The sequence below is a fragment of the Etheostoma cragini genome, chromosome 5 (assembly GCF_013103735.1).
Source record: "Etheostoma cragini isolate CJK2018 chromosome 5, CSU_Ecrag_1.0, whole genome shotgun sequence".
Lineage (NCBI taxonomy): Eukaryota > Metazoa > Chordata > Actinopteri > Perciformes > Percidae > Etheostoma > Etheostoma cragini.
The window spans coordinates 12,983,932-13,005,616 of NC_048411.1; the positions used below are offsets into that span (position 1 = coordinate 12,983,932).

At 43.9% G+C, this 21,685-nt stretch overlaps 1 protein-coding gene across 1 annotated transcript in view; it reads right to left on the reverse strand.

Annotated features, from left to right (window-relative positions):
- Nucleotides 1-21,685, reverse strand: part of fam222a (family with sequence similarity 222 member A) — a 48,881-nt gene that overhangs the window by 7,366 nt on the left and 19,830 nt on the right. Inside the window, exon 2 of the mRNA XM_034871552.1 lies at nucleotides 15,408-15,550. Coding sequence (XP_034727443.1) covers nucleotides 15,408-15,504 — 97 coding nt within the window. The 5' untranslated portion in view covers nucleotides 15,505-15,550. The remainder of the gene's footprint in view (nucleotides 1-15,407; nucleotides 15,551-21,685) is intronic.

Consider the following 21,685-nt stretch of genomic DNA (forward strand, 5'->3'; position numbering starts at 1 on the left):
CCTCCTGTGGAGTTTCATCCCTAGGCAAATGGATCTTTTTAAAAACTCATTCTGTCAAATCCTGGTACCTTAGGCGCGGTTAAATCAGTGCATACTGAAATTAATTCGGACCTTCTTTAGCATTAAATTGGGTTAGCCTTGGATACCAGGCACGCACGGACACAGGGGAGGGGATAAAAGCTTGTGTAATTGCAGTGGCACATTGAGACTTAAAAGTGGTATCACTGACTGGGTCTTACCAGTGGCCACAGAATTTCAAAACATTTTATTACAGGAGTACGTGTAGAGGCCCTGACAACAACAAAAAACATCCATGGGGAATTACTAGCCTGGTTAGGCCATCAGACCGGAGCCAAGTCAAGATTGCTATAATGTTGCTATCTGCTAACTTATATATATAATATGTATATAGATGTTGCATGTTGTTGCATCTCTTTATTTTACATTTACAGAATAATACATGACAGAACAGAAAAAATACAAGTAAAAATACATATGTGTTATAGATGCACATGTAAATGCTGTGTATTTTGCCATATGAAAGCAATCCAAATTCCAAATTCAATTCTGCAGTAAACGCGGCGGGTACGACTAGCAATGGCCCTCGCTCAATGAGCCAAGGCTTGGCCACTGTGAATTGAGGTGGCAAACAGGAAAATGGCAATTTCTAAAAACCCCACCATGTGTCATTGTTTGGGGGCTGGGCATGGAGGTGAGAGGCCGCAGTGAGATTGGATTTAAACGACATTATTCAGGCAATTTCATGGCTACTTAGTTCAGTGTAACAAAAAGGGTGGGGGGTTGGAAAAATAACTCAATTTACAAGCAATATATCAACTGCCACAAATGACTTGCAACCCTTTCAGAAATGACATTTTTATGCAAAAGTTAACAAAAACGCACAAAATTAACTGCCATAACTGTGCCGTCAGCAAATGTCCTGGCGACCTAAGGAGTCTGCAGGGCGCTGGCTGTGACTAGGACTCACTCCATTTCCTCTCCGATTGCAAAATCATTTTAAAGAGACTCCACAGCCAAGTAGACACAATTCTCATTTCTTTACTCCCATTACAGATAGCACGGGGAGTTCATTTCAACAACCCTATGGGTCTCCAACTGTGGAAATGATTAAATCTACAAGATCCATATCATAAAAGAAATAAATTGGGAATTTAACAGCAGAGGAGAGACTGTGAATATCCCAAGCCAAATTAAGTGCCTATTCCAGTCAGTTTGGTTCATCCTGCAGACAGCATGCTTTCTGAATCAGAAACACTCTACTTCAAATTAGAATTTAGATTTGTAAAAATGACCTGGATTTAATGACTTAGTCTTAATCGGAGTGAGGGAAGTCCAGTCCAGCCTATCGTAGATATTACCATCCTTACTGAGGCAAAGCTCAGGTTCCCTGGTGACGGCAGTGCCATTTGCTTTGATGTTCTGACTTGCAGTGGAAAACTGACAGAAGACTTATTTAATTTGCTCAGAAGACGAAAAAAAACATGCTCATTTCAAAGCACATTGCTGGTCCACATGCAAATGGAATGGTAGCATTTTTTTCTGATGTTCTTTACATGAGGGCAAAAAAAGATCTTTGATCATCACATGGTCTAAATGAGGAAAAATACTTGTCTTTCAGGCATATCAAGGGCCTGTGCCCTGCTGTCCCTACAAGCCCCCAGCTGCAATATGCCCATCCTTCCACCTAATTACTGCCACATGAGGGGAAAAAACTATATAATCAGCCAGGAAATTCATTAAAGGGTGGCTAATTCTATTCCTTCTCACTGACTGCGTCCATATTTTCCATGCCTGAGCCTGCATTTCTTCTGAGAGAGACAAGAAAGCCTTCTCCCTCCGTCTTTTCCCAGCTTGGCCCTTGTTTGTCAATAGGCAGAGCCTTTGGCACACCAACCTGGCATCAAAGGGTTTCACACTTCACAGGCCACAGGGATTAGAGGCCTTTCAGGCCTACAAAACCCATCTCAGCTCCACAAAGGCTTCCGGTTATTAGAACCCACAGGCATAAAGGAAGAAGAGGAGTAGGAGGCAAATGAGCATCTGGATGCTTCTGATTCCAGCTTCCTCAATAAAAAGTTCCATGGTATAAATGTTATAGTAAAGTTGATTACAGTTTGTATGGCCAGAAACTGGAGTGTAATTTCACTCTCATTCATAAACTATTATACACTCTGTGTCTTTGATGTGCAGGGTCTCCACATCTCTCTCTTCCAGAGCAGTAAGTCTATACATGTGAGTGAGGACATGGAGGTTAAAGGAGAGTCTCTTTTTAGTCTGGCCATCTCGCTGACTTATTGGTTTAGGCTGCAGTAGATCATAGCTATGAGCAGCGGCATACAGATGGAGCTGGCTGATGAACAACCTCTGAGGCAGCCAGCACTGACTCAGTTGTGTGAGCCCTCACCTCCTCATAAGGTAGGGGGTTTCCTGCACCTGTGCACACTCTCCAGTGTGGCCGTGCATGCAAAAACAATGCATGAAAATAGAAAAACAGGCAAACAAACACACACATACACACACACAAAGTTGCATCTGCAGTTGTGTGTCTCATTTGCCATCAGTGGAGCATGTTGTTATCCTTTGCTCAGCTCTCTCATGAAATGTAGGGCAGGGACAACAACAGGTGCCTGTGCGGGCGACAGCCTGCAATGCCTCCTGGGCTAAATGCTTCACACTCGCTTCATTTCGACATGCGACAGCCTTGTAAGGATTAATTATTTCCCTGGGGATGGAAGAATATGTTTTTCCCTTCCTGTGAGCAGGAGGCTATGTGCGCTCACAAGCACATGAAACAGCTTATAGTAAATGAACAGGGAAACCTGGGCTAGCACTGCTTTAACAATAAGCAAGAAAAAAAGTTTCACATGAAAGGAATGTAAACAAACCAAGCATATGATTGAACTGCATTGCAGATGAGATAACAGCTCAGGCAAACACATGCATTAGTTCTGAGAGATCAGGCACCAGGGAGCGGAGATGGCAGGGAGGCAATTAATGGGCTGACCTTCGTCCCTAATCACCCAGTGCCTGGCACACAATGCCCATGTGTCAGAGCAGCACATCTCTAAATGCCACCCCTCATTAGCACCATGCACGTAGAGACAGAGGCTATCTGTGCAGCGTTATACTCTCCAGCGGTCAGACAGTGATAGCAAGGCTGCGATAGGATAAAATAGCAGCACAGAGCCAGACTGAGCTGCAGTAGGCCATGATATGATCTAGAAATCCCATTTCACTTGGAGGATGGGCACTCTCCTTTCTCTCTATTTTTGATAGGCATGAAACTCCCCATGCACAACGTCCTTGGTGTACCCATTGCTGTTACTGTGATTGCATGTGTGCTTATGTGTATGCACGTCTGTGTGTGTGTGTGTGTGTGTGTGTGCGCGCGCACACGTTTGGTAAAAGGGGTACCCAATTCTGAACACTCAATTAACACTCCTTTAATTAGCAAGCAGTACATTTTGAATTCTGATGAACTAATTTTCTTCATGTGAGGGTGGAGGGCTGGTAAAGATGAGGTCCACTGGGTACAAAACAGCAATAAAGAGGGAACTGGTTAGATTAGACTGTAAAAAAATCCATTAAATTCTGCGCACTTCTTCCAAGTGAGAGGTCAAATTGTGTTGATCACAAGGAGCAAAAGCAGACGGAGAGAATATGAGAGCAGGGAGTTAGGTGAGGTGGAAAGGGGAGGGGGGTTAGCAGGGGAGTGGAGAAAAAGGGAGAGGAGATAGGGAGTCAGAGGCTGTGCGAGAGTGCAGCACCAAATCCAGAGGACCACGAGAATGCTTTGCATTTTAATTAGAGGTTTAAATGAATAAGCTGAGGGAAAAGTCTGAGAGAACTGACTGAAATGCCCTTGCTCCCATTTATTAGTGTTCCGAGTGTTCTAAAATTACGGGCAGGTTGGAGAAGTTTCTTCTTATTAGTGGAGAAAACGCTCCAACACATCAAAAAGCTCTTGCCGTTTCCTCACTTACTCCTGCATGCCCATATTACCGCATCTTTTGATCCCCTCTGACCATGTACATTGGTGAGCAGTGGGAAAAAAGTGCTTGTTTAAATGAAGGGAGAGAGCCGTTTGGTTGAACTGCAATTAAGTTTTCACAGAATGAGTTCAAAGTACACATAACTTTGGCTAAACAAACTGAGCTTTCTGTGATGAGGTTAGGGCAAACAACAGGAGCAGAGACGAAAGAAAACACGGGGTCAGCATCTGTCCAACGTCAACCAAGTTCACTGAGGGAGCCATTTACCCCTGGTAGGGATAGCTTAAGGTGTGTGAGCTAAGAGGTGACATTACCTGCTGTAATCAGAATAGGTTCCTTCTATCTACAAGCAGCATGGTGGGGTAATTACATGCAACAAATGATCCTCACAGGATTCAGATTGGGGATTTCTCAAATATGTGGTACACGTTTTAGACCACTAGGCCAGCAGGTTGCCCCTTCTATTCACATTCCACCACTAATGGACACTTTTCCCTTAACCTCATTGTAAATTATTCAAATATAATAATAATTCATGGCTAAGACAGTCTGTAATTTCTCAGCTTGGAAAAATGTCTGACCTGTCAAATGTGTTGCAGCTTAGTAAGGGCAGATTCAAGTGCATTGTTCCATGGAGGAACCCTTGACCTAAGGCTGTTGTTTAGTTCTCAGCAGATAGGACTATGGTCTAAGACATTCTCTCCCCACCTCCGTTAGCATGCTGTAAAAGGATGGGCAGGCGGGGGGGGGGGGGGAAGCCAGAAGCAGCTTTGCGTCCTGAACAATACCTGCCTTGTGCTAATGGAGGTGTCATCTGGCACAAGGCTGATTAGTCAGCGATTACAGCCAGGCCTCAATTGCCGTGACAACTGCTGCAAACACAATGGGCCCTGATAGAGCCAGCTGTTTGGTCCTCTGCAATTAACCCTGCATCCCACTCATCTCCGGCAGTGCGCTGCCTCTAATTGACTATCGGGCACACAAAGCATGGGCTGTCGGCCAGACCCCCTGGACCTAGCACCCCACCCCTCTGCAAGGGTGGAGATGATAATAATAGAGGCATCCTGTGGACTCGACCATCACTCAATCAAAGCCTTGGAGCCCCACAGGAGCTTCCTGGAGAGAGAGGGAGCAGCGTTGCAGGGGGCAGACATGTTGAATATGCCCTCAGCTGGAGTACTGATCCATTGAAGTGCAAGTGAGGGGAAAGGGAACCCTGCTGCTTGCTTGATATCAAAAAAGCCATTTTTAGGAACACTCATCTCCCTCTGTTCATGTCAAGGTTGATTTTCTTGTGCAACAACACAGCGAGAGAAAAAAATCAAGGCAATTATTTGTCAGGCCTTTGCTATCTATAATTGCAAAGATAAAAATCAAACTGCAATGATTTCTCAGAGGATAGAGCTGTCTGAATTCACAGCTGCTTGTGTCATCATAATCATTAAACAACTGCATGTTGTAAGACAGTCTTCACCAAACTCCTCTGTGTCTCCTCTAAATTCTTCACATTGATTTTTAAAGGGGGGGGGGGGGGGGGGTGGACTTATCACTTGTAATTTTAAACGTAACTTGTTACATTAAAAATCTGTATTATGCAAAGTGATCAACCTGTATATTTTATAGTTACATAGTGTTACGTTTAAATCAAATGACAGACGCTAAATACCGGGAAAATAATTTAATCGAATGAATCACTATATAAATAAAATCAGTAGTTGGACAACATTTTTCAACAAGCGGTGCCATGCTGCTGTCACATATTGGGCTTTTAACCTGCCAACATGTTTCACGAATAGCAAAGAGGATAATGAGAATGTTAAAGCAATCTGCACACTGATCCTTCCAGGCACACAGACGTGGCACAATGTCAAAAATGGATTTATTCATTAAAAGAGATTAGAAAAAACTTGGACAAAACTCCCAAATCTAATCTTTCATTTCATTAAAACCAATCTCATCTCAGATTTAATCTGTTTAACCTATTTCCTGCACAAGCAGATGGAAGAAATACCAAATTGAGAGCCTAATTTAGGCTTTCTTCTCACACAGACTGCAGCATGAGGTCATTTAGTTAGCCTGCAGTCCACGTGTGCAGTTAATACAGTACACTGAGACAGAGATAAGGGCTACAGGTACAGATAATTCTAGGAAGGAGCAGATGAAAAACCCAATAAGTTTTCCCTTTCTGCTTGTGTTTGCCTATCAATATAATTACTCTTTTACAGTTATATATGTGTAACGTGATGGTGGACAAAGTGTCCGATCAAACAACTAATTAGGTTTCTGTTATAAAGGCTTCCTCCCAAGAAATGTGAAATATTATACCACCAGGACACTGTCGTGTTTTCGTTTTCTCGTTAGAATTTATCTCTAAAGCCAGATGTTCCTGAATCAGCCATGAAAATTAATTAGCTGGTTTGATGTGGCAACCTCATGCTCCTTCCAGACAGACCTGGCTTTTATGAGCTGTAGGGGAAATTACTGAGAATTGATTGATCCTGAAGGAGTCTCCTGTACACATGGCATGGCAGACACAAACACACACACACACACACACACACACTGCTGCCAACAGCTGACCCAAACTATTTACCCTGCTGTTGATCCTTTCTCTTTAATGGCTACAACATCGATAATGATTAATCGTCAACATCCATTAATATAACGAAGCTTCATCCATGTTCTTTATTTTCAGTTCTAAATAGCAGGCAAATAAATGTAATATACAATTAAAACCTGGCTCAATTTCCCTCTATGGATGTCCTCATTAGCCCCTCTCTATATTTTTTATGTCTCTTCTCTTGCATCCCCCTCTCTGTCTCTTCAGTCTCCTTCTCGGAGTAAGTGAGTTTCATCTGGGGTGCTTGCCGGGCGAAATCACCTCAGGGCGAACACTTTATTATCTGTAGTCAAAGCGTCACCACAAATACCATTCTACACACACAAGTGTCACTTTCCATTTGTCTGCACTCTGGCTGCATTAGCGGAGCCTAGCCGGCCCAGAGGCTTGTCTCAAACACGCCCGGCAGAAGAAAACTAACAGCGTGGGAAAGCACTCGTCCTGCATTCCTGCCCCATTAACACCACTGGCATCGCCAGAGGAGACCTACTGCCTCTCCCGGGTATTAAAAACAGTAGCACTAACCTTTGTGAAGATATCATTTGAAAAGACAGAAAGATTAAGATATTTAGGGAGACATCTTACAGTGTTGGCCTTTTATGTTATGTTTAACGCAAGAAGTCATAGCATGCATGAAAGAGAACAAAACTCCAAGCAGATCCCTACACATTAAACATTACACACACACACACACACACACACAAACACACACACACACACTAACACATATTAATTGACCTAGCTAACTGTCCAGCAAAAACAACACCAGTAAGTAGTTTAACTCCTCTTTGAGCCACAAAGGAATGCAGGCCAGCAGCAGCCATTTCAGGCTTTTTGTGGGACACCCGTGTACCAAACAAACACAGAAACTGGGGCAACATGTTTACCCAACACTACAAATTGCACTCCATAAACAAAATGGACAAACAAAAGAATGGGCTTCATGTTTGTTCCAATGACGGACAATAATAAAAAGCCATTTCAATAGAAAATATCAACCCTGAATATATCACAGAGCAGCTCACAGCCACAACCTCATTTCAGGCACGAGTTTCACCAGGCTCTTTCCATTTGTAATAATTTATGGGCCTAGATGGGCAACATAATAGATTATAAATGGAAAAAATAACTTTATTCATCACAAAACTGCACTCTGTTTAATAATCAAGTTTGGCCAAAGGGCTTAGTGGAGTGCAGGGTTCTGTTTAGATGGGGATCCTAGCCTCCAGTTGGTTGGCTGCCTGTGATGAGCCAGCCCTCAGGCCTGCCTGGGCCACCCTCATTGTGCATACAGCATGGTCTAGAAAGCAGAGCTTTATCAGCAAATACCCCGAGTCAGCACAAGCAGCGGGGTGGTTATGCGTTGCGACTGGCACACCAGCCGATATTGTCATGTGCGATTAGGCCTGTGCTCATGGGCCTGTGAACTCATTCCTATGGCATCTAAAAAGTCAACCCCCCACCCCCCAACTGTCCTCCATTTATATCCCTGCCTCTCTGCTGCCCTCTCTTCCTCCATCTCGAGGTTTTTACATTTTACAGTCAGCCCTGCCACTTCACATTGTACCCTCACCAAAAATTTGTGAAAAGCTGTGCTCCGGTACAAGCAGATAGAGAGTCAAAATACATCAACAGGTCAGACTGGTTTGATTTCCGAAACAAATCTCTGCAGCTCAATTAACTCGGCCCACAAGGGTCACCCACAAGTTAGAACTAGCTAGTGCACGAAAAAGGCAGCTGGTGCCAGTCGTTTTGTCTCGGTACAACTTTCCAGATGACAATGCTGATAAAGAGGAACAAAGGCCGGCTCATGGAAGAAAGAATTTCAAACTGTGAAACGAGCTATGGAAACATCAGGAAGAAGAACTAGAGATTAAACTATTCAGTGACAAGGCAGAGAAGAGCCTAAGACACAGAACCAAGAAAGAAATACAACAAGCTAAAATCCTGACCTGAAAGATTTATATCAAGCCTTCCCTATCCTGTATTTAAGAGAATATGCCACACTGTGACACAGTTTTCTCAAAGGGCTACATGTTCAGCCAAGAGCAAGCAGCATTTACAGTGATGCACAAACTCAAATGGACACAGCAACAACACAAGCACACACACAGGTTTGGAGCATGGGACCCCAGAGGTAGAGATTGTAAGTGCATACACAGATAAGAAAAGGAACCAGTGCAGAGAGCAGAGAAAGAAGAAAAAAGAGAGAGAGTGGGAGTTAGAGGGAGAGATGAAGGGAGGCTATAGGCGCCTGGGCAGGCCTGTCAGACTGGAGGAAGTGCTGGTGCGCAGGCCTGCAGGTAAATGGAAGAAGAAAGGCGCCTGCAGGCTGCCTGAGGCAAGCCTGGGTCCTTCTGTTCTATCATTTAGGAGACAAGTCCTCCACTGATTCCCAATTAATATTTAACACTGCACAGACAACGAGGCACTCGGCTGCAGTACATAGGGAGAGGAGAGGAGAGGAGAGGGTACATTTTCAGCCAGAAAAAGATTTTTCAAACGTTTAATGTCAATAGAGTTGTGGAGGCAAAGATTTAACAGAAGCTATGTGTTATATTTTAAGTGCTGCTGCTTCTCAATTTATATTCTTTCATTTTTTTCCATCTAATGGACTGAGGTGAAACATAAATGCAGACATAGCTTTAATCACTTCATTAAGTAATATTTTTGCTTTCATGTAACCTAGGTAGGTCGATAACATTTTTAATGCATAGCAACATCAGAAAGCTGAAAACAACTTTACAAAGTAAACACTTTGGAAATCTGTTCAAAGGCCTAAAGGTCAAGTGGAAATTTTTTAGAGTTAGAAGTGGCAATAAGAGGTCAGCAAAGAACACGCCCTGCCCCTGAACCTATAACCAAATCTAAAATGATGTTGCAGCATATGCATGAGAAGATCGCCTTCATGAGAATGAAGCCAACAAGCAAACCACAGTAGATGTGGTAAAATGTCCCACAGGAGCATTGATTTCAACATTGTGCTGTCGTCTGTTAACAGTCACATGTTTTCTCCACAAAGCCATACACACTATTAGAGTGTACTGAAAAACCACAGCCAGGGATGGTATTAAAGTTAGGTGCAAGTTCCCAACTGGTTCGGACCAAAACACCAAACTCTAGTGCTGTCGGCTCTGTGGTTTCAATTTTATTCACATAAACAATATACGTAATGGCACTCTTTACAAGTGACCCCTAGCAACAACATACTGATCAATATTCACCTTCTGTGAATTTCAATCATGGCTGAGAGAATGTGTGGGCCAATTAACTAAATTAAAATTAACAGTTACAGCTATGGTAGATGTAATTTATGTAACAATAAACTGTGTTCGAGGGTGTAACCCAGTGTGACCACAAAATACAACGTTGCTGAATGAGGACTTTTTTTGTATACTTATCAAACAACATAACTACGTTATACAATATTTATTTAGCAGACACATACATACAAATACACGTACATATAATAAAATTGTGACTCATACTTTTAAATGTGCTGTAATTTCTTCACGATTTGGATGGAGTGACTGGACAGAAATAGAGTAAAGGCTGGAAATCTAGTTAAAAAGGTAAAAAACCTTTCTTCCTACTTACAAACTTTGTAAGTCCAAATCTTTGCCAAAAACTAGATTTTTATTCTGAGTTTTCTATCAAAGAGGCCACTTCAAAACACTAAGAGCGTGCCAGGAGCGTGCAACACCTCCTGAACGCCTCTCATGGTAAGTCTGTGGTGGGCTCAGCACTGAGATGACACAAGCTGTGTGTCATTTCCTGTGGGACAGCAAGGGACTGCGGACACTCTCTGTATACTCGCTTACATCCCCCCAACCCACCCCCACACTCTGGCAGGCGAAGACAGAGGGTGTCAAAGCCTTGCACCTGGGATGCCCAAATGCCAGCTCGAAGGCTTTTTCAACCCAAGTCCCGCTGTGAAAAAACTAAACCAGAGCCCCTCTTCCTCAAGCTCCGCTCTCAAGGCGATAAGATTGCTTCGCCCCCTGTGTTCACAGCAGAAGGCAGAGGGCAGAGGGAAGGCATGGCTCCATGGGACACCACCATGCGGAAATGATCTTCTGTGTGCCAGCGCTGAGACGGCAACATGACATAAGAGCCAGTAGTATGCATGAGGTAAGTAGTACTAGTACAGCCAATATCACAGAGCTGTCCCTCAGAAATAAAGTGAAACCTGATGAATGATGATGATGAGTGAATACTCTGGATTTTGCAATATAGCAATGTGATGAAGGTGTGAATGACATATTTCATGTGGCTATGAAAACCCAATGATCTCCAAAATGAGATTGCATAAGTAGGCACCCAGGAGGAGGCAGGCCATGGATAGCTGTCAATCTTCTTCCACAATGAAAAATACCTCATGACCTCTGCTTACCTGCTGCAGACAGTGGAATAATGACAGTCTCTGTGGGCACTCTGTGGAATTCCAAATGGGAGTCAGGAACGAGGTAGTTCAATCAGTGGGAAAAGGTCAAGTGCATGCATATTCTCTCTCCTTCCTCCATCTCCATTCGTTTCCCCCAAGTTCCATTTTATGCCCTCCAACTCCAGGGTACTGAGGCAATCAGGGGAAAGGTTGTTATTTCTGCTGCTGCTCGTGACCACATTTAAATATTCAACAGAAAATGCTGCCCGCGTTTTTTTTTTCCTCCCCTACCTAACAGCCGTTGGAAAATCATGCTGCAATTTGATACAGCCAGCTAATTCCCCTGTTATGTCTCACAGTGGATGAGAGGTGGCGGGAGGTCATTACCTGAGCATATTCCCTCTCACTGGTGGTGTACCTTAAGGAAGGAAAGCTCCGTCTGCAGAGGCACAAGGCTATTAGGAAAACTACAATCCCCAGGTGAAACCCCATGTCATGTCCCGAGGCGGTGTGTGACATGGTCAGGTTGTCTCTGTCGATCAAGCCAAAAGAAGGCTGAACATGGCCTGACATGGCATGAACCTAGGAAATCAGGCCTTCTGGGAACTTCTCATCTCCACCCGGATGATTGGCACCTCAGGCCTCCTGGGTGGTGTCACAGAAAATTACAGTGCCATGTGTGCTTGTGTGTATGTGCATGTGTGTACGTGTGTGTCTCTTACAAGACGACACATTCTGGACCTTGAGCCAGTTGGTTGGAGACATTCAACTGGGAAAAAAAAATTCTGAGCTTGTTTTCACCACAGTTGCATTCATCATGATGTGATAGGATAGTTTGTCTTAATTAGGGTTAGATAAGTCATTGCAAGGCAACCACAAGTATCCTGAATCAGTGTGTGTGTGTGTGTGTGTGTGTGTGTGTGTGTGTGTATATGTGTATGTGTATGTGTGTGTGTGTGTGTGTGTGTATGTGTATGTGTATGTGTATGTGTATGTGTATGTGTGTGTGTATGTGTGTGTGTGTGTGTGTGTGTCTGGATTGCAGCCAGGCCCTGCTGGGGTTAGAGACACAAGGGAACACCCGGGCCTTAGACCAAAGACTGATCCAATCACAGGACAAATTTGGGCGGGGCAGCGAGCTGTGTGGTTAATCAGGGCAGAACCTGCAGCAGGCCTGGATAAAGAGCACAAACATGGGACATGTGACAATGGCAATCTCATAAAATGTCATGCCTGGCTCAAATATAACCACTAAGTAATGAATAAACAAATGAAAACCTGCAAAAATCGGAAAATATAATTTTGGAAGATAGCCAGGCAGAAATATCCCCATCAACCAGTCAAGTGAGGGACTCTGGACCTGTTATACTTTAGCTGACATGTGGCAGAGTAATTGCTGTCTGGGCCAGAGAAGACGCAGGGTAGTGGTGGGGGCTGCTGGGCATCCTGTCCAGCCCTCTCAGTGTTACTCATCACTGGACCAGTGCACCTCCCTCTTCCCTCCAGGAGCAGTGCTGTTACGCTCACCCCTACTCCCCGGACTTTCAGACCCACAGTGGAGGACGACGATCAAGAAGAGGGATGGGTGGCGAGGGAGGTAGCTGCTGGCCGAGGATGGCCAAGGTCAGTGGCATTCATCGAACCCTTTCCCCTTACGACCCTTTCTCTCTCATCTGTCTGGATGGGTGCCCTGTCTCTGGGGCACAACACGATGAGAGGCCCTGGCTCCGCTGCCGTCTCTGCCTTTCATGTCTCCATCTAGGGCAGTGGTAGAGAGACGTGGAGGGGAGGACAGAGGAGGGGGCAAGCTACAAATGTCACCCATAAGGGGGGATTTAATTAAAAATGAAAGGGGCTGGCGCTGGAGAGTTCAGCCACATACGTGTGGAATTTGGGAGAAGTGAAAGCAAGTGCCTATGATTTATAATTCAAGAAATGCTCTGCACTCCTTTTAATTCTACGGCCAAAAAAAAATCAAAAAAATCAAAAGGCCGCCTCTGTGAGGCTAATTCAATATGATATTTTTAAGGGCAGGCGGTCCTCTCTTTCTCTCAATCTCTCTCTCTCTCACTGTCAGTCTTTCCCCTTCTCCCTCTGCCACTCCTCCCTTCTCTCCCCTGCACTCCCTGCTCTACAGTACCTTACCCAACCCCCCCGAGTCCAGACACAGAGCGGGCTGTGATAATGGAAACATCCCGCTCTCCGCCTCCCGTTTCTCCCGCTAAGCTCTGTGCGCTTGGGGGAAATTGATTGTCTGGCGAGCCGATCTGAACGCTTCCAGCTGATGGTAGAGCCAGTTAAGTCCTTTTATTGAGGGAATGAGGGATTTTTAATGGGAGTCGCATCAATGATCTGGGCAGCCACTCGGCATCTGCATGCAGGGGCTTTTGCTGAAACCCTCCTTGCCCTCTCATGCCACCCTAGTCCTCACACACGTACACATCTCAATACTTTTGTGTAATGGACAGCAGATGCAAATGACACACCTCACCTCTGTCTCAATACCGGGTAATCCCCCTACTCTGGTCTCACTCACTCTGTCTCTTTGAGGGCTGTATTCTGGTATTCAGCCTTGTGTTGAGAGCCCAGGTCACCTTATGCACAACCACCATTCCACGTTGGCCCAAACTGGGCCACAAACAATCAATCAAGGGGACCTGCTCAGCATGGTGACCTGAGTGTGTCCACTTCTGCAGCCGGACCCACTGTCTGCCTTTCTGCACCCCTTCTGGGCTTGGATGAACAATTGCCTTATTGAGGCCGAGAGCTACACAGTGATGGAAATCCAACACTTGCTCTCCCCTCCCCCTCCAAGGACAGAAAGGAGGCTATTATGTTTAAACATCCTCATTATGAACCTCAAGTCAAGGTAGTTTTTCAATCAAAGGGTTTAACAGGTGGAGAAAGAGAGGGAGAGGAACAGACAGGGTTGGTGAGAGGGAGGGCGAGGGGAAGACTGGAGACTGTTCTTTTTCTCTATTGATTTGAGTCCTGACTCCCACTGGCTGCTCCTCAATAAAGGACCCTAAGAGGAAGTGGGCTAATCCTGTGAAATTGGAAGGAGGGAATCGATTAAGACAACTATTGAGGACTCCCTCTATTTCCCTCCCTTCCTCTCTATCTTTACCTTCTCTGATTCTATTTTGTGCAGATTCTATTGTTCTCCCTTTCACTTCACCTCTCTCTGAAACCTGATTAGTGAACCCCACTCAGCTGAAGAGCTGCCCCTTCGAAATGCACTTGGAGCTCTGTTTATGTCTCATGTTTTCTCTCTTTTTCACACACATCTATACAGCTCCATATGAAACGTCCATAGAGACTAGCTACATACAACGCCGGATCTAAGGACAGAGGCAGCACCTAGTCACCTTGTTATTTGTGACTCTCCTCTCCTCTGTAGAAGTCGACTGGAGTGTGATGTTGAGCTGAGAAGTAGCTAATTGGCCAGCGAGAAGCTGAGAAAGAATGCAGGCAGTGCTTTATTTCTTCGTCTTTCACTTGGCTGGTTACAGGCCTGATACAATGCCCCACTGATGAGGAAGCGCAGAACCTGACATTCACACTAAGCCTCTTTAAGCTGAGGTAAAAACTGGTAGGTTAGTGTTCCCCAGCTCTCCATTCGCCAGTCCTTTTAATCGGCTTGAGGTAGCTCGTAGGCCTGCCACGTAAACAAAGGCCACTAAAGACTCTTGGAGCATTCAATAAGGCGGAAAGACCTTTCTTTCACTCATCGGAAAACATACTCTTACCGTAAAAGGCTTATCCAAAGGTTTCAACAAAATTAGGGAGAAATGCACCTTCCAGATGCCTGACTCCCATAGCTATCTCTAATCTCAAACTGGTTAGAACTAGTTTTGTCAGCTCTGTAACAGTTTTCAGCTCTTGCTCATCTCTGTCCCTTTACACCATTTTGTGAGTGGACAGAGGGTGGTGCTCGGGGAGCAAACAGAGCAGCTGTCATGCTTTACAGGCGGCCGGCACAGCCAGGGCCAGACACTGTAAATGTTTACAGACCCTCAGGGTCACCCAGGGCCAGCGAGGCACGTTAAACACTGTCTGTTCAGCCCTGTTGCCACGACTGCACAATCAGCACTGCTAAACAGCACCCCTCACAATGAGTAGCCAAACAACATGGAAATCCAAGGTCTAAGTGCAGAGTGAATGAAACTGTTTAGAATTCCTCAAAGTAGCAAGGGAACACAGTGACAAACAGCAGAAACCGGAAAGTCTATTTTCCTTTGCTTATCCACAGTCGGGGTTAACTACCCGTTTCTATCATTCACCATGACCGATTAAATCCAAACGACAAACACAAGCCCCTCTCATTCCTAAGCTTTGAGCGAGTTGAACACCTGACCTTTCCACGCTCCCTGTCACTTTTTTAACTTACATTTCCGTCCAAGGGCTTGCGGGAGCTCCAGGGTCTTGCTGGCACACACCGGGTGCTGGGGTGGAGGGTTTTGCCTCCTCTGCAGACAGGCCAGCATGGCGAGGTGGGCACAGTACTATAGCCGGGGGAGTTCTGCGGCAAACCTGGAGCAAAAGAGAAGGAGAGGAACGCTGAGTATGTTAAGCAGGATGATTCGAGGTCAAAGCTCCATGGCTGTGTCCGGTAAGCCGGCAGGAGCTGGCCCTGGGCTAGATGGTGTAGGTTTCTCACCCAGGCTTTAATTGGGAAAGCATGCCTACAGCTGCCTGCCTCTCAGCTCTGCGTGCTGAATGATAAACACACACCTGCACTGGGGCAGCACGGTTGACACGGGTTCAGAGCACAGTCCGGGCCAGTCACTCTGCAGCTTCAAACAGCACATCCACACAGCCATTCAACCGTATCTCCCGTCTAAGAAACCATCCTCAAAACAAACACACAGGCACACATAGAAAGTAGCAGCACTCAGGCACATTCCTTCCAGGGCAGTGTGTACGTGGTGATTGATGGTGTTATCTGTGGACAGCAAAAAAATGGTAATGCTGAGAAAACAGCAGTCTGTCTGCTACAACTTAACATGCAACAGCTCTGGGGGACTGTCAGGAAAAGCCTGGGGGACTGAGCGGTGTCTAGATGTATGTGCAGGTGTGTGTTGAACCGTGTGGTTCCGTGTGTGTGTGTGTGTGTGTGTGTGTGTTTGTGTGTGTGTACGTGTGTGTGTGAAATGCAATGGGTTGGGAGGGGTAGACTGCCAACCGTACATCAGGGCTAGTGACGGCACTAATCAATCTCCCTCTAGGCCATAAATCTCTAGCTCTACACTCCCCCTTTTCCCCACAGCCACCTTCACTCATGAACAGGGAGGCAGTTGCTGCTAGTTTCCTCTCAAAAAAGCCCATCACAGCCCCAGAGGAAACACAGGACACAGTTACAGTGAGGGAAAAAAGTATTTGATCCCCTGCTGTTTTTATACGTTCGCACACTGACAAAGAAATGATCAGTCTATAATTTTAGTGGTAGATTTATTTGAACAGTGAGAAACAGAATAACAACAAGAAAATACAGAAAAAAGCATTTAAAAAAAGTTATAAATTGATTTGCATTTTAATGAGGGAAATGAGTATTTGACCCCATCTCAACCAGAAAGATTTCTGTCTCCCAGGTGTCTTTTATACAGTTAACGAGTTAAGATTAGCAGCACACTTTTAAAGGGAGTAATCCTAATCTTAGTTTGTTACCTGTATAAAAGACATACCTGTCCACCGAAGCAATCAATCAATCATATTCCAAACTCTACCACCATGACGTTAAAGAGCTCTCCAAGGATGTCGCGGACATGATTGTAGACCTACACAAGTCTGGAATGGGCTACAAGACCTTTGCCAAGCAGCTTGGTGAGAAGGTGACAACAGTTGGCGCGATTATTTGTAAATGGAAGAAACACAAAAGACTTGTCATTCTCCCTCGGCCTGGGGCTCCATGCAAGATCTCACCTCGTTGAGTTGCAATGGTCATCATGTATCAGAATGATTCAGAGGACAACTGGGTGAAAGTGTTGTGGTCAGATAAGACCAAAGTGGAGCTCTTTGGCATCAACTCAACTCGCAGTGTTTGGAGAAGGAGGGATGCTGCCTTTGACCCCAAGAACACCATCCTTAAAGTCGAACATGGACGTGTAAACATTATGCTTTGGGGGTGTTTTTCTGCTAAGGGGACAGGACAACTTTACCGCATCAAAGGGGATAAAATCCCTCCTGTGATTTGTCATGTCATGTGTCAAGTCTTGTTCATTAAAATGCAAATCAAATTATAAAATTTTTATAAAAGCATTTTTCTGGATTTTGTTGTTGTTATTCTGTCTCTCACTGTTAAAATAAATCTACCATTAAAAATATACATTTATCATTTTTTTGTCAGTGGGCAAATGTGCTAAATCCGCAGGGGATCAAATAATTTTTCTCTCTCTCTCTCTCTATATATATATATATATATATATATATATATATATATATATATATATTAATATATATATTTTTCCTACTTCTTCCTCACCCCAAGGACCCTCAACAATCGAGTATAGCATGGTAGGTATCATTCATCAGCAACATACCAGTGTCACATAGCACAATGATGACTGATTACTAAGTCTTCTACTTGGATTATGTTTCATATGAGAACAGCTAAAGCAAACCATTTAGGTCCAGAGAGTGTTTTTATGTGATAAGGATCGAGATTCACTCTTCTATAGTTCACTTAGCGGATATTGTTTGGTTTGAAGGAAACAATGTGCTCACTGCAGACGCCCAGTCTCACCTAAAAAGCATGGCTGTCTCTGTATAAAGCATTGCTGCCTTAATCTAAGCTCTGCATGTGTTTGAGTCCAAAATGCATTGATATGAAACACTATCATTTCCATTTGGGCCGGTCTCCTCCCATATTAAAACAAAGAACAGAGGCAAATATTTCATCTGTGCTGTCAGCGCCAGCGTCTCCTGCCATGATGCGTGGCAGATTATTGAAAAATGATTTCTCATGCGCCTGTCACAGGCTTGTCCCCTGTTATTTATTTTCTCAGTGAATCACTAAATGAACATTTAGCCACCTGCCATCAGTCCATTACTTAGTTTTATTGATTATCATTTAAAGAAAGCAATTATAATGATTACGAGATAAATTAATGGCAGTCCATAAAGCGCCTGCTCCTGTTCTTTTTCATTGAAGGAATAAAGCAAAATATAGATCACCAGAGAAAAACATCAACATATTAAACCACTGATAGAAGCATTCAATCAAAGTAACCTTTACACGACATGTTTCTGCAATAGTTGATGGAAAACCATCATTCAAAAGTAAGATGAGTTTAAAAATACATCTATGCAAAATATGTACATGCAGTTTGATGAATGTTATTTCTGAAAAGGTCTAACAGAATCAAAGAATTCACACATATTCAAGATGGTTACTTTAATTTAATACATGTTTACTTTTCAGACCACGCTAAATAACCTGGCCATTAACAAAAATAACTATGATAGCGTCTTTTGTTTGAGAAGATGAGTTTGACAAATTTCTTCTTGTGAGTTTTCACATTCTGCACCCACTAAATGGGTTTACGTAAAATGAAGATAGTACCATTTAAAGTATAATTTAAATCAGGTGCATGTGTGTGAACCTTAACTGCCCTCACAGATGGTGTGTAAAGTGCTAAAGTTTGGATTGAGAAATGGAGGAAGGAAGCATGATCAACAACCACAACACAATTTACAGCCTATAATTAAGGTTAAATGCCTTTCCTGGTTTGAATAGTTTAAAAAAGATTAGAAGCAGGTGTTACAGAAAAAAGCACCACCCCTGCAAAGGATTCAGTCTTTCACTAATAAAAAAGATTTTATAATAAAACATTTTTTACTAGACATTTAATTTGACCTCAGACCCTGAAGCTTTTATAACACACCTAACAATATAGGTTAAAACACACACACACACACACACACACACACACACACACACACACACACACACACACACACACACACAAAACACACAAACTGCAGATGGAATAGAGGGGCCACTCTATTTCAGGCCAGGTGCTTGAGCAAAAAAAAAGGTCGCTTGCAGTGCCATTTCCTCTCGCACACAGGCAGGCCTGGCCCAAACACACTGGCACTTTGAGCTCATTACTGGCTATTCACATAATCCTTTCTCTGTGTCCTCTCTGTAAGGATACTAATTTCACAACGAGCCCATCCTCACAGCCCATTTGTTAAAAGATAGTGGTTGAGAGAGAGGAAAGGGACATGGTGTGGATTGAGACTAAAAGCTAGTCTTAACAGGGGGATACCTCCACAGTTTTCCCTCTGAAATGAAAGACAATCGTGTAACTACCCTCCATTTTTCTCCATTTGCTGCTCAGCAAATGTATTCTGAGGCATTATACTTGGCTGAAAGAGACCCACTTTTTTCAATTCAATTTCAAGAACCAATTTTCTCCTATTACTGACTTTAAGAGCGAGGCAGAAGGAGCAAGTCTTTGGCTTGTTTGTCATGTTACCCCTTTCCCCTCATCTCCTGCTATTAGGTTATTGTACTACTTAGCAGATGTCTATCAGAGGCAGGAAATTATCTCCAAACCAAAAAACCCTGTTACCCATCATCCAGCTGCCCTAAAAACATGCCTGGGTCATGAAGGTGCTTGTGTGAACACACACACACACACACACACACACACACACACACACACACACACACACACACACACACACACACACACACACACACATACATACACGCTGCACTCTGCTCAAAAAAACACCTGCACTTCACTCACTCATCAAATCCACTCACAAGTCTCCTATTACACCAGTGCGGGGATATCTCAAAAGCCAGGATGTCTATCGGCTCTTTGCCGTTCTGCTAACGCTGCTGCGGGGTTTGCAATGGGGGCACAAGATCAGTCCCGTGAGACGAGCGAATAAGCTGGAATCAAGAGGCAGTGGGCTTGGCAAAGGGCTATTTCTAAGTTAAAAGGTTCTTAAACTGCAGAGGAGATGGCTCCACGCGCCCAAAGCTGTCTGCCCAGATAAGCTTCCTGCCGAGTGCGGCGTGTTCCAGGGTGGTCATGGGTGAATAAACAGAATATGTGTGTGTTTTGAACTAAACACTCAGGTAAAAGACAAAGTGAAGCAGTTGATGCTGGGTATTGAAGCTCACTATGTTTTTGTATGGGCTCAAATGTGTCTCAACCACTTATCAAAAGATGGAATTTAATGTTTGGTCAGAGTCATTGTTTCCTTTTGATCAGATGGTTGCTGTATGCAAAGTCCTTGTAGGGCTGGTTTTATTTTTGGAAAAAACATTGAACATTTGTGACCTTTGGCTTCTTTTGTCAACTGGTTTTATAGAAAAACCAGCTTAGTATCCTATGAATTATGTTTATATTAGATGTATCCGCATCTCAGGATATATGTGTAGTGTCAAGTAGCGTACTCTATATGTAGCGAGGGTAAAAGCTAAGGTGTGAAGGTCGGTGTGGTAGATGGGCATGTAGCATGTCTGACAGGAAACTGGAGTTCACATCCCGTTACAACCTTCAACTGATGTCTGCCTATTTTATTAACTTTCCTAACCTTAACCATGATGTAACCTGTAACCGATTATTTGCCATAACCACAAACTTTACATAGCAATTACCACATAGTATATACATGTTCAGATGCAAGAATTTTAAAACAATAGCATTTAGTGTAAAAAACAAACAAACAAAAAACTTCACAAGTGTTGTAATCTAAGGTTTTGCAGAATCATCCAATGCCAAGGTTCTTGTTTAGCAATAAAGGTGTTACAAACCATGCTAATATTTCTCCAACTAACATATCAGAAAAGGTATCATGTTGGTATTAATTTTGAAACTCAATTGTATTACAATACTCACTATTGTATCATCATTAGTAGCAAATAAAAATATTCCCAGCCTTACCTAATATTATCCCTCAGTGATATTTATAGAGCGCAAATCACCAAGGTTTTATAGATGTTTGACTATCTTGGTTAAAGTGTCCCCAGTGAAGTTCCCCCTTCCAGTGGAGGACCAGCCATGGTCCAGGAGCCCGGCAGACAGCCTCCACAATGAGCAAAGGCGGGGCTTCGACCTAATTGAATGGTGACCCTGCCGTCTCGCTGTGGGACGCCCCATGCAGTGCTTTTAACAAGCTGCTGTGTCTCCCCTCTTAATAAGCCCAAACAAGTTAATCCAATCGACACACTCAAACCCTTTCTTTTTCTTTAACAAGGCACTGCCTCTACCCCCTTAATCCCCGGCTCCCCCTTTTCCGTCACCATACCGTCACATGAATGGAAGGAGAGTGAAAGGCTCCATTAGGAAGGACTGGCAGTAAACCCTACAGCTTGGCACTTTTAACACATCCACACTAAATAATTTGCACTCATACTGTATATTCAAAACACACTCACACACACACACACACACACACACACACACTCACACACACACACACACACACACACACTCACACACACACACACACACACACTAACACTAACACTCACATGTGCCTGATTATAAAACTGGTCTACTTGGACGTGGCACACAATGAGAGGGTTATGTTCGCTGACCCTGATCCACACACCAACAACAAAACAACACACAAACAAAAATTCTGAAGGGACAATTGCCGACGGGCACGCACTCTGGGACATAAAAAAGGCATTGTTAACAAACC